Source organism: Oncorhynchus clarkii, chromosome 15 (assembly GCF_045791955.1).
Source record: "Oncorhynchus clarkii lewisi isolate Uvic-CL-2024 chromosome 15, UVic_Ocla_1.0, whole genome shotgun sequence".
NCBI classification, from domain to species: Eukaryota; Metazoa; Chordata; class Actinopteri; order Salmoniformes; family Salmonidae; genus Oncorhynchus; species Oncorhynchus clarkii.
The window spans coordinates 17493867-17508537 of record NC_092161.1 but is presented as its reverse complement, the minus strand read 5'-3'; the positions used below and the strand labels follow the sequence as shown (position 1 = coordinate 17508537).

The 14671-nt window shown below is 41.3% G+C and overlaps 1 protein-coding gene across 1 annotated transcript in view; it reads left to right on the top strand.

Moving 5' to 3' along the window:
- Positions 1–3124: 3124 nt before the first annotated feature.
- Positions 3125–14671, top strand: part of LOC139366719 (carboxypeptidase A6-like) — a 38180-nt gene continuing 26633 nt past the window's right edge. Inside the window, exons 1-2 of the mRNA XM_071104409.1 lie at positions 3125–3620; positions 14587–14662. Of these exons, the coding sequence (XP_070960510.1) occupies positions 3505–3620; positions 14587–14662 (192 nt within the window). The 5' untranslated portion in view covers positions 3125–3504. The remainder of the gene's footprint in view (positions 3621–14586; positions 14663–14671) is intronic.

Here is a 14671-nt window from a genome sequence, read left to right as displayed (position 1 = left end):
TAAAAATGGCTATGGGTATGTCAAGGACCCTCTGCATTGACCATATTGGCCTACTAAATGGGCCTGTGACATTCACCAATGTAGGACGATTTCACGTGTGTGTTTTTGATGGACGTCAGTATAATAAACATCAATCTGCCTTTTATATCTGTCCAAACTAACATTTAGATTCAGTGCTTTTGGCAGGATAAAATTATAAAACTCTGTTTCTCATGAATTTGCTTTTTCTCTCTGAATGTGGCAGACAGATTTTGTTCAAATAGACCGCTGGCAGATTGACTATTAAATGCAGATGAAATGCAGAGAGCGCTTCACATTGGTATCAGATGGACTGACTTTCTAATTATGAATGATTGTATGAAAAACAATTAAATTTCACAACAAGCACACCATTGATCACATGATAATTGGTTCCAGTTTGGGACCCTGAATACTTGAAGATGGCAGGGCATCATCTCCAAACGGTCTCTTGTGGGATCACTTTATTTCCAGCTGTGTAGTGGAAGTAGATTTTAGTTGTATCCAAATATAATTGAGATACCATAGGAGAATTTACTAGCACACTAAAATGTATATATACAGACACCAACTTCTGCCACCCATGCACTCACAAAATAATTATTACAGTAGGAAAATGCCTCTGGTAGAGAGCCCATACAGATGTGGGATCTTAATTTGAGCCAGTTTGCTACACCAGGAAAATAATCCGGCAACAGAAAATGTGAATTATTATGAGGATTATAGTTATTTGTTCTTTTTTTAGGAATTGATATATTTTTTTGTAAGGGAGAATCGAAGTGTGACATTTCTAAATGGAAATTACAAACTTCAGAAGCCTTTTTAAACCTCAAATACACAGCAAGTTTTTAATTTCTTGAATTGCAGGAAAAATTATCCCACAACAGAGAGATCAATTTAAGATTATACATCTGTACTTGTTCTACTACTTGCACAAAGGTTCTCTCCTGCTCTCTCCTTCAGCTCACTGTCTGGGCGGGAACCATTCCTGTCCGTGTCTGTTTTGGGGGAATAATGTGTTGTACGGGTGTAAAACAGGTGGCGCAGTGTTTACATAGGAGGGAAGCATGCAAAATATGTGCTGCTGCCATGCAATCACAAAGGGAAAAGCCTGGCGGTTGATTTAGACCTTTAATCACAACGCTGGGTGATAAGTAGAGGATCAAACGAAGGCACGCCAAGCCTGGAATAACAGGGAGAGCCACCTAGCCTACACAGCGATACACACAGTGAATGTCACAAAGTGCTGTACAGAAACCCAGCCTAAAACCCCAAACAGCAAACAATGCAGGTGTAGAAGCACGGTGGCTAGGAAAAACTCCCTAGAAAGGCCAGAACCTAGGAAGCAGGCTATGAGGGGTGGCCAGTCCTCTTCTGGCTGTGCTGGGTGGAGAACATGGCCAAGATGTTCAAATGTTCATAGATGACCAGCAGGGTCAAATAATAATAATCACAGTGGTTGTCGAGTGTAACAACACCTGCACAGGATCAGTACATCCTAACATCACACCTGAGGGACAGGTACAGGATTGCAACAACAACTGCCCGAGTTACACCAGGAATGCACAATCCCTCCAACAAGCTCAGTCCGATGATGCTGTGACACACCACCCCAGACCATGACGGACCCTCCACCTCCAAATCGATCCCGCTCCAGAGTACAGGCCTCGGTGTAACGCTCATTCCTTTGACGATAAACGCGAATCGACCATCACCCCTGGTGAGACAAAACCGTGACTCATCAGTGAAGAGCACTTTTTGCCAGTCTTGTCTGGTCCAGCGACGGTGGGTTTGTGCACATAGGCGACGTTGTTGCCGTTGATGTCTGGTGAGGATCTGCCTTACAACAGTCCTACAAACCTTCAGTCCAGCCTCTCTCAGCCTATTGTGGACAGTCTGAGCACTGATGGAGGGATTGTGCGTTCCTGGTGTAACTCGGGCAGTTGTTGTTGCCATCCTGTACCAGTCCCGCAGGTGTGATGTTTGGATGTACCGATCCTGTGCAGGTGTTGTTACACGTGGTCTGCCACTGCGAGGACGGTCAGCTCTCCGTTCTGTCTCCCTGTCTTAGGCGTCTCACAGTACGGACATTGCAATTTATTGCCCTGGACACATCTGCAGTCCTCATGCCTCCTTGCAGCGTGCCTAAGGCACGTTCATGCAGATGAGCAGGGATCCTGGGCATCTTTCTTTTGGTGTTTTTCAGTAGAAAAATACTTTTTAGTGTCCTAAGTTTTCATAACTTCATAAATTCATAACTGCTTACCGTCTGTAAGCTGTTAGTGTCTTAACAACCGTTCCACAGGTGCATGTTCATTAATTGTTTATGGTTCATTGAACAAGCATGGGAAACAGTGTTTAAACCCTTTACAATGAAGATCTGTGAAGTTATTTCGATTTTTACGAATTATTTTTGAAAGACAGGGTCCTTTCTTTTTTTGCTGAGTTTAGTATTTATAGATCTATCAGAGAGTTTGGGGAGACTGCATCTGTTCTCGTCCCTGTTATCTCTACTGTCTGGCTTCTATTACCCATAGTCTGGGGCACACACTGACTGACTGGTTGACTGATTAAATGACACACACCTCTATTGAACTCAAGGCTGGGGACAATTCCATTATCCCATTCCAGTCTGTAATTGAAACCCCACAGATCTGTATGTGGTTCATCTGATAAATCTTCTGGAGACTACAGTCTAAATGAGGGTCTATTTCAGTGTGCAGCAGCTCAACAAACACTGAGCATACAGAGTGGATTCGTTTTTATTTTCCAAAAATGTTTGTTTTACAGAGTATAGAGAGGACAGATGGAGATGATCACCTTAAGTGTGCGTTATAAACAAGCAAAAGGATATACATGCTGTCAAAATAGTTGCATACTAAAACTGATGAACAATTTACATCTAAAATGTAGGCTACAGTCTGTTCTCTAAAGTTTATCCAAAGTCCTCAATAGCATATTTTTGTTAGAGTTATTCTATGCCAGCAACTCTATTATGCAAGAGGCATATGGTCCTGTTCACGGTGTAAGTAAACTATGCTATCGATTTAAATACCTCGCTTCGGTATTAATTCGCGGTAATCCGGTGCGAGCCCATCGTCTCCCCATATCCAAACGGGACAGGGATCCTGTTACCAACATCTCTGACACACACCAGGTCACGTGACACAGATCCTGCACATTTAAAAAAGAACGGGATTTATCATTCCCACCAGGGCTTCAAAGAGGTGGATAAATTTCTCCCCGTTGCCAGTTAATTAACCGATTTTCGCACCTCCGCGGCACTTCTGTGCAATTGACAGCGCGCAGAACGCACCAACGACCCATGAGACTCCATCAGCAAACCTGATGACGAGCGGCCCATCCTTATTTTTAACCCTCAGTTTCTATTCTTATACTGTACGAAGTTGATCGAAGCCTGCAGAGAAATCATCTTCGAGCGCGAGAAGTGGGGCTGTCCTCTGTCGTTATTAATATTCGCTCAGGATGGCAGTGGACTTTAGATGCGCAGTTCACGGCTCAGTCTTTTGGGGCTGTGTGGTTATCCTCAGTAACGTGCTATGTCCCATTGATGCGTACCTCTACAACAACCGCTATGCAGGGTAAGTGAGGATTCTCATTCATTCCTTGTGACTGTGTTAGTAAATTGAGTCCTAAGAGCTCTCATTCATGTTGAAGACTTGAAGTTGAACCCCTATGAAGTAAAATAGAAGGATGAAAACATACAAGGAATGGTCTGTATTTTAGGCCTACTGAAACCAAACTATCAGATTATCAAAATAGTTTATCACTTCCTCTCATCTCCTGTTGAAAAGAGATGGGTTGTTCAAAGCAACTGTATGACCCATTTTTTTTTCTCATATTGCCTGCTGGAGAACTATTCCCTGCTGGAGACATAACATATTGTGTCTACTTAGTTGTGTGTTCAAGACATATGGGACTAAAACAATTTCTGTGAAAAGATGCCTGATAGCAGACAAATAAGGCAAACTGGGACATTGAGAAACAGTAATATTTTGGGACAGAGAACCTCAGCAGTGAACCTGGTGTTGATGTCCTGTCAGGGGGCATGTGGCACACAAAGGGCCACATTGGGGCAGGTTTTGGGCACCCCTGGGGCACTTTGGGTCAGGGAAAAAAGGGACCGTTTTGGGGTACTCTCAGTCGGTTTGAGTGCTCTGCTATAGGCATGATTTTGGGGAACTTTTAGGGTAATTTTTGGGGCACAGTGGGACCCCATCCTGCATTCCCCCTGCCTGCCTTCCGCACCCCCAACCCCCCTCTCTCCCCTGCACCCTGGACCTGTTCCAAAGCCCCTGTGCTCCACCCAATCCCCAGCTGCTGAGCACAGACGATCCCCACTTTAACAAGGTAGGAAAGCCAGGGCAAGAAAACAGTCCCAACATGGACATAGCTCTGTTCAGTTCAGAATACTTTATGGTGGGCATTGTCCCACTTAGTTCAGATTACACAATGAGCCTTTAGGCTAAATGACTAAATGTTCTCTATTGTTGTTAAATCTTTGTGATTACTTAAGTTTAGTTTTGGTAATTATCATTAACTTAGAAAGACACGTTGCCGGCACTCAACGGGCTTTGAAGACACACTGAGAAGGCAGTGCCAGCGTTTTGACAGAGAATCTATAATCCATGGGGATCGCTATGGCAAAGAAAGGATGGGCCAATTTGTGTGATGGTGAAAAAACTTTTCTGGAGAAGAACTAGACTGCAGCCTTGGTGCATTGTTTTGAATTCTATGGGGTGCACTGTGTCACATGATGTCATTGTAGCTAAGAAGTCTAAGAAGTCATTATTTAAAATGCAATTAATAATGTTTTAAAGGGAAACAAAAGAGGATGTTACTATCTATTGTTTCAGAAACAGAATGCATGAGTTTAGAAAAAACTGAAATTAAATAATGTATTTGAAGTTACATGATTTACACAGTTTTCAAGTTCGTTATGGAAAGTAATTTGCCCTCGATAAAGGGCCTTTAAGTCCTTGCTCTAACATGAGAGGCATTGAGACTGCCTGTTGCCTTGGGGCCAGGCTGTTGGTGGCATTTCTTGTGGTCGCTGGAGTGGGGTGTGATGCCCCTTTGTTCCCTCTCTCTCTCCCCCTCTCTCGTATCCCTGTAAGCGGCCCTGGGCCACCTTTGTTTAGGGGGGGTACACAACATCCCATGTCAGAGTGTGAAAGACAGGGTTGAAAAGGGAAAACGTGATAGGGAAAGGGATACATAGTGAGGGGCAGAGAGAGAGCTATAGGGAGTGAGATACAGAACTAGAGAGATGGTGCCATGGAGTGAGAGAAAGGGAGTGATGGAGTACATAGAGAAAGGAAAATAAAATGTTAGAGAGCAATAGAAAAAGAGACAGAGGTGGTGTTACTTTTTTTAGCGCTTTGGTGCAATTCTGTGTGGTAGAACTGTTAGTACAAAAAACTCAAAAACAGAAAATCAAAAGTTGTTTCAAAACTCTAAGCACATTTTCAATTGACAAAGTACAACACACAAAATCACACAGTCACTTTTTCCACCAAACTTAATCAGGGTTTCAGCTAGAAATTCATCTTTCACATTGCAATACATGTTCATAGAGTATAACTTCATTACCTTTCACAATGCAATACGTTCATAGAGTATAACTTCAACTTCATTACCTTTCACATTGCAATACATGTTCATAGAGTATAACTTCATTACCTTTCACATTGCAATACATGTTCATAGAGTATAACTTCATTACCTTTCACAATGCAATACATGTTCATAGAGTATAGCGTCATTGCCTTTCACAATGCAATGCTCACGTTACTTTTGATATGATTCTCTTCTTTCTGAATAGACATTTTACTATTACTTAATCCGACTGCTCTTAATTGATGATAATTTAAACATTTGTTAAACCTATAGATTTAACATGAAAACGGATTTGTCTACAACCGATTTTGAGAACGACATAATGAACATGTACGGTACAAGTCAAAAGTTTTGACACACATACTCTTTATTTTGACTATTTTCTACATTGTAGAATAATTGTGAAGACATAAAAACTACGAAATAATACATATGGAATCGTGTAGTAACCAAAAAAGTGTTAAACAAATCAAAATATATTTTATATTTGAGATTCTTCAAAGTTGCCACCCTTTGCCTTGATGACAGCTTTGCGCATTCTTGGCATTCTCTCAACCAGCTTCATGAGGTAGTCATCTGGAATGCATTTCAATTAAACAGGTGTGCCTTGTTAAAAGTTAATTTGGGGAATTTCTTTCTCTCTTAATGCGTTTGAGCCAATCAGTTGTGTTGTGTCAAGGTATACAGAAGATAGCCCGATTTGGTAAAAGACCAAGTCCAGATTATGGCAAAAACAGCTCAAATAAGCAAAGAGAAACAACAGTCCATCATTATTTTAAGACATGAAAGTCAGTCAATGCTTGAACAATTTAAGAACTTTGAAAGTTGATGAAACTGGCTCTCATGAGGACCGCCACAAGAAAGGAAGACCCAGAGTTACCTCTGCTGCAGAGGACAAGTTCATTAGAGTTACCAGCCTCAGAAATTGCAGCTCAAATAAATGCTTCAAGTTCAAGTAACAGACACATCTCAACGGAACTACCTCATCCCCATATTATTACTTACCCTCTTTTGCACCCCAGTATCTCTACTTGCACAACATCATCTGCACATCCATCACTCCAATGTTAATGCTAAATTGTAATTATTTTGCCTCAATGGCCTATTTATTGCCTACCTCCCTACATTTGCACACACTGTACATAGATTTTTCCATTTTTATTTTCTATTGTGTTATTGACTGTACATTTGTTTATGTGTAACTCTGTGTTGTTTTTGTCGCACTGCTTTGTTTTATCTTGGCCAGATCGCAGTTGTAAATGAGAACTTGTTCTCAACTGGCCTACCCGTTTCCAACTACAATAGTAATTTACAACATTAACAATGTCTACACTGTATTTCTAATCAATTTGATGTTATTTTAATGGACAAACTTTAAACCCCAAACTTTTGAACGGTAGTGTATATATTTTCATTCATAAACATATATACACACATATACATACATACATGTATATCTTTAAAAAATATATATTTTCAATGATTAGTTTCTAACCCTACCACCTCTCCCCTAATTGGAGTAAGCTAGTGAACAACAACGCTTAGGCCTCTAATACATACTATAAACATTTTATGGACACAGTTTATTGTACAATAGTTCTATTTTTTTTTTCTCCTGTCCTTCCTTTAACCTCAACCTCTCCAATCTATTTCTGATGTCCATCCAGTTTGATTTCCATTTTCCATATCTTTCAAACTGTGGTCTTTCACAAAGTTTGTAACCCATATACGTTTTACGGATAAAGTATGTTTAACATTAGTTATCTTGTTATTATTTGTTATTAGTCCCAACCTTCAGCTCCATTCAACCCCTCCCATCTACAGTTGAAGTCGGAAGTTTACATACACCTTAGCCAAATACATTTAAACTCAGTTTTTCACAATTCCTGACATTTGATCCTAGTAAGAATTCCCTGTTATAGGCCAGTTAGGATCACCACTTTATTTTCTAGAATGTGAAATGTCAGAATAATAGTAGATAGAATGATTTATTTCAGATTTTATTTCTTTCATCACATTCCTAGTGGGTCAGAAGTTTACATACTCAATTAGTATTTGGTAGCATTGCCTTTAAATTGTTGGGTGAATTTTGCTTCCCACAATAAGTTGGGTGAATGTTGGCCCATTCCTCCTGACAGAGCTGGTGTAACTGAGTCTGGTTTGTAGGACTCCTTGTTCCCACACACTTTTTAAGTTCTGCCTACACATTTTCTATAGGATTGAGGTCAGGGCTTTGTGTTGGCCACTCCATTACCTTGACTTTGTTGTCCTTAAGCCATTTTGCCACAACTTTGGAAGTATGCTTGGGGTCATTGTCCATTTGGAAGACCCATTTGCGACCAAGCTTTAACTTTCTGACTGATGTCTTGAGATGTTGCTTCAATATATCCACATAATTTTACTTCCTTACGATACCATCTATTTTGTGAAGTGCACCAGTCCCTCCTGCAGCAAAGCACCCACACAACATGATGCTGCCACCCCCGTGCTTCACGGTTGGGATGGTGTTCTTCTGCTTGCAAGCCTCCCCCTTTTTTCCTCCAAACATAACGATGGTCATTATCGCCAAACAGTTCTATTTTTGTTTCATCAGACCAGAGGACATTTCTCCAAAAAGTATGCTCTTTGTACCCATGTGCAGTTGCAAACTGTAGTCTGGCTTTATGGTGGTTTTGGAGCAGTGGCGTCTTCCTTGCTGAGCAGCCCTTCAGGTTATGTGGATATAGGACTCGTTTTTACTGTGGATATAGATACTTTTGTACCTCTTTCTTCCAGCATCTCCACAAGGTCCTTTGCTGTTGTTCTGGGATTGATATGCACTTTTTGCAGCAATATTAATCTCTAGGATACACGTCTCCTTCCTGATCGGTGTGACGGCTGCTTGGTCCCATGGTGTTTATACTTGCTGTCAAGGGGTGAGTAACTGGTGGCAGTCAAACGCAGGAGAGCAGAAACTTGGTAAATGGCCGGAGCCGTTTAATGCACATAACTCCCGGCTTGTAAAAATAACAAAACACATGGGTGTAACAGTATAGTTTTAAACCGTCCCCTCGCCCATACCCGGGCGCCTCTGCACACATCAACAACAGTCACCCACGAAGCATCGTTACCCATCGCTCAACAAAAGCCGCGGCCCTTGCAGAGCAAGGGGAACCACTACTTCAAGGTCTCAGAGCAAGTGACGTCACCGATTGAAACGCTATTTAGCGCGCAACGCTAACTAAGCTAGCCGTTTCACATCAGTTACATGGGCATAAAACCCGCCTCGCACCAGTCACAAAAGGCACACGTACTTACAATGAACAATTCACGACAAGGACATGGGGGAAACAGAGGGAACATGTACAACATGTAATTAGGGAATTGAAACCAGGTGAGTGTGACAATCAGACAAAATAAATGGAACATGAAAAATGGATCGGCGATGGCTAGAAGATCGGTGACGTCGACCGCCAAACAAGGAGAGGAAGGAGAGGAACCGACTTCGGGAGAAGTCGTGACACTTGCGTACTATTGTCTGTACAGATGAAAGTGGTACCTTAAAGCTGAAATAAATCACTCTCTACTATTATTCTGACATTTCACATTCTTAAAATAAAGTGGTGACCCTAACTGACCTAAGACAGGGAACTTTTACTAGGATTAAATGTCAGGAATTGTGAAAAACTGAGTTTAAATGTATTTGGCTAAGGTGAGGATGTAGTGAGGATATTTACTGAAATTTCGATGACAACCTACATTATAGACAAATGCTCAAGACAGGCTTTATGCAACTAAATGCCTGCTAAACATTGTTTCTTTCATTTCTTCCATTTGATTGCATTGTGAAAGGTGTCTTCAATGATCTCACCTTTGAACACACATGGGATAGAAATGATGGAAATGTTATGTTCAGTACATTTTAATGGGTAGTGCAAGTGTAGTACCTAATGTGAAAAAACTGTAATGTAGTGCAAATTACAGTACTGTAGCATACTGCATTCAAATGGCATTTTTTTGTAACATGTATCATAACTTTTTTTACTATTGGACTAACTGGTTGCTAAAATAACTACATTGAGCAGGTATCATTATGTTGTGTTTAAGTGATTGCACCAATTTACTCATTATATTTCACAGTGAACTTATATTTTTGATCAATGGTTGTGTGGTGAAAGATGTCTACAAACAAAATGAATGCACAATGAAATGTTTTGAATGTAATGTAATGCTGTGTTAAACAAGCTATGCACAAGGATTACCTTTAACAATTTCCACAGAAAATTTTACAAAAGCTTATGCAAAGCTTTGCAGCACAGTGTGACTCTGGCGGCTGAGTTGATTTGCTGTATGGAGAAATATGAACGCCAGACCATTGAAACCAGATAGCTTAGGTGGTAGAGATGGCTTTAGTTAACCAAACACAAGTGGAGTGGTTTTTCCTTCTTATGTTGTCTTTATGATGGTATCGTTAGTGTAAATGTATTTTCAGTGTGCCCAGGGATTGCCTTTATAGCCTATGAATACAGGAGAGTCAGAAGCAGTGTTAAACAGGTGAGAACGAGGAATGACTACCAGCCCCCATGGAACATCCCAGTCAAATGAAGTGTATTTCATTCGTCTGTTTCCCAGGTTTGCACCTGAAAGGAATTGCCAGGGCTTCACAGTCATTTCATTGATGTTATTTGAAACTGGGTCTAATAATGTGGTATGGATTTTTAAAATAATTTTCACCAATATGTTTCATAGTCAAGGTCAGGGCTCAAAATTGTGATGCATGCTCTCCGACCTGACATTTGGATTTAGCATCAGTCACCCAGATAATACATTATGGCAAAGAAAATGTTGAGAGCAAACAAAGATGTATAATTGATTAATGTCCAGTGCTTTCTCTCGAGAACCCAAGGCTTTAACACCAAGGTATTAAACAATACATTCTGCTTTATCCCAAGGGATCTCAGCCTTAAGCATCGCGTACCGGTTTAGAAACGTCAATAATCATCGCTTTGCAATACGGTTTCCGAAACATATGGAACTTATCTTTCATATCAGCGAGAAATAATATTTCTAATAAAAAAGATGCACTTAGCAGGTTTGCACAGATCCTTCCAGCCGACGAACTACACTTCTGCAACACTTCCTCCCCAGTTACGCTTACACATAGGTGTTTGGAGCACGCATTTCTCGCTATGAAAGATACGCTTCTATGGTATGTAAAACCATACCGCAAATGATGCGTGTTAACATTCAGACCAAAACTCCCCCGGCCAGAAGATACCTTCATGAATAGATGCTAAATGTAGTTAGCATCTCTGAATGGACTAGTCCAGTGCGCTTCGGCTGTTCATTATATATTTGAATGGGGCACATTGCAAGCTAAGTCGATACATTGTATAATTTCACCTCACCTGTGAGAGTGAAGAGAAATTTCAGCAACTCTTGGTGGACAGTGGAAGTTGATCAAAGTGCTTCTTAAATGGTAAAAAAAAAAAACTAACAAAAAAACATGTTTCTGCCTTCAGGTGTTGCCAACTTGAAAATTTAAGGAGGCTTTTATATATTTCAAAATGGTCTCCTATGGGTTCAGGGACAAATCACAATGGGAATACAAAACGAAAGATGATGTGATTGGTAAATGAGTAGCAAAAATATGACCAATAGGAGGCCACTTTGAAATATCAAATTCCCCTTCCACATAGCACTTTGTAAATGCCTCTCTTCACTGAAGTGTTCACTTTCCTTTGCACCTGACCTCACCTGTGAGAACCATGAGCAAGTCTGATTAGGCTTCGCTGTAGCCTACCACAGTCTGTGAGAACCACGAGCATGAGCAAGTCTAATTAGGCTTCGCTGTAGCCTACCACAGCCTGTGAGAACCACGAGCACGGGCAAGTCTGATGAACCACGAGCACGGGCAAGTCTGATTAGGCTTCGCTGTAGCCTACCACAGCCTGTGAGAACCACGGGCAAGTCTGATTAGGCTTCGCTGTAGCCTACCACAGCCTGTGAGAACCACGAGCACGGGCAAGTCTGATTAGGCTTCGCTGTAGCCTACCACAGCCTGTGAGTAGGGCCTATTATAGAGCACATCTCCCTGACCGTTATGGTTACACTTCACATTTCAGAAAACCGTTTGTCTCTAGCCCAAACCGCTTGTCTCTAGCCCAAACCGCTTGTCTCTAGCCCAAACTGTTTGTCTCTAGCCCAAACCGTTTGTCTCTAGCCCAAACCGCTTGTCTCTAGCCCAAACAGCTTGTCTCTAGCACAAACCGTTTGACTCTAGCCCAAACCGTTTGTCTCTAGCCCAAACCGCTTGTCTCTAGCCCAAATCGCTTGTCTCTAGCCCAAATCGCTTGTCTCTAGCCCAAATGAGAGCCGGGTGGAGCTGAGACCCGTTACCTTTCGTTAGCCTATTTGATTTATCTAATGAAAGATTGTTGTCCACATTCAATTTCCCACAGCCAACAACACAAGTAGGCTAAGCAACAGAAAAATCAGACAACCCTATAGTAGAATAGTTTACCAATTGTTCAGCCTTTCTCATTCTATGCAAGAAAATAATATTCCTCTCAAGGAGCATTCAAATTGCCAGTGCAGCACAGGGAGAGAAATATGCACGCCCAGTACAGGAGGCTGCTGAGGGGAGGACGGCACATAATAATGGCTGGAACGGCAGGAATGGAATGGCATCAAACACATAAAAACAATGTGTGTGATGTGTTTGATAACATTCCACCTATTCCGCTCCAGCCATTACCATGAGCCCATCCTCCCTAATTAAGGTGCCACCAACCTCCTGTGATGCCCAGTCATTGTAGCCATTCAGCATTCTTAATGCAGTCGCGGGAAACACACTTTTGATGGCCACTGTTATAAGATGAGGATCACTGAGCTTTCTAGCTTTTCTACTAAGCTACACTTATTTCTCAAATCAAATCCATTTTAGTTCTGGCAGCGGCACTGGTTTATGCGCGTTAGCGGGCTCCAATGACGTTGAAATGTAACCTGAGTCATGTGTTACAGGTAGGCTTATATTATATTCACAGGGGAATGTTTTTTGGGGGGGACATTCAAGTCATCATTATGCTGCTACACTGTAACTAGCAACAAGATAGCCTATCTAGCTAATGATTAGCCCAGTGAGGTAAATGCAGATGGGCTGCCCTCGGCCTATTTATTCCCAGCCACTATGCTGCTGGGCCACATCAGGTGATGAGTATTGCTAAATAGCACACTTGCCTGATATTATGGACCAATATGTTATTGGGCTCGTTTCTGGGGGGGGGGGGGGGGGGGGAATTATATTTTAATGTCAGCATCATTTTATTTTCAGTAGGATATCCTTTTAAAAAGTTACCAGAGATAACGTTCTCACAGTCATTCTCCCCCCAAAATATACGTCCTTCCGCGACATGTAGTATGCTGTGATCTGTGCTTTTGTCAGTGTATATTTAGGCTAGTATATTATGTTTTAATATAGGTTCATGTTATTTAAGACTCCTGATTCCCATCTGTCTCAATGTAATAATGTGTTGTAATAACAAACCTATGTCCCATCACCTGTGTGTGTAACACAAAACGCTGCAGCACTGCACTATCTGTCAGCAATATTCCTCGGCCTACGAACCCAATGCACTACAGAGGATGGTGCGTACGGCCCAGTACATCACTGGGGCCAAGCTTCCTGCCATCCAGGACCTCTATAACAGTCGGTGTCAGAAAAAGGCCCTAAAAATTGTGAAAGACTCCAGCCACCCTAGTCATAGACTGTTCTCTCTGCTACCGCAAGGCAAGCGGTTACGGAGCTCCAAGTCTAGGTTCGAAAGGCTTCTTAACAGCTTCCACCCCCAAACCATAAGACTCCTGAACAGCTAATCAAAGGGCTACCCAGACTATTTTCATTGCCCCCCCCCCCCCCCCCTTTATGCTGCTGCTACTCTCTGTTTATTATGTATGCATAGTCACTTTAACTCTACCTACATATTTCCTCAATTGAGTCTGTACCAGTACCCCCTGTATATAGCCTCGCTATTGTAATTTTACTGCTGATGTTTAATTATTTGTTACTTTTATTTTCTATTTTTTACTTATTTTTTTTTCTTCTTTTACTTACTTATTTATTATTTTTCTTAAAACTGCATTGTTGGTTAAGGGCTTGTAAGTACGCATTTACCTGTAAGGTCTACCTACACCTGTTGTATTCTGTGCATGTGACAAATGCATTTGGATTTGATTTGATTGTTCACCACTGGTTTGACCCTGTCATCCATCCCTTCTGTCACACTAAAACAGGACCCAGCCCTTCCCTTAACCCTGCTGAATCATCTCTCACAATTAAGTGTCATTCTCCAGTCATGTACAAAAGGGAGGCTGCATTAACTCTGACTACTGTATGGCCGAGAAATGTCATAGAGTGAGGTGCTTTTAGTCATTTTAAATCTTGCTCAATTTAATCCTCCTGACTGTGGTTAGTATAGGGGACAGATTATGTCTACTTCCAGACATAGTATAGATAGATCGGTAGATCCTACAAGGTAGTGAGTAAAGGTATAGGATCTTCATTTGAGCCATCTCCTACAGCAGGAAAAAAATCCTGCAGTAACAGGAAATGTGAATTATTATGTGGGATTATAATTAATTGTCATTTTTTTGTAGCGGTGGATACATTCTTCGTAAGGGGATTGTTAGGTTTCCTGAACAAATGTACAAATCATTTGTAGCGTGCAAATTGACCGCAAGAAGCCCAAACAGATATATTGTTGTATACGATCACACATTGGTATTATGCGTGGGAATAGTTTGGAATAGATTTCCAAAATGCAAATAAATTGGAGCTGATTTGCAGGTGTTTTTACAGTCTTTTATAAGAAATAAGAAATAAGAAAACTCTGTTGTAGTTATACAATAAATGCATAAATGTTACTTAACTCCTTCCCTCTGCTTCTTCAGTGATCAAGTCTTCAGGATAACTCCCAGCAACGAGGGGGAGGTTCAGGAGCTCAAGAAACTCCTGGGAAACATCAAGGTAATGATG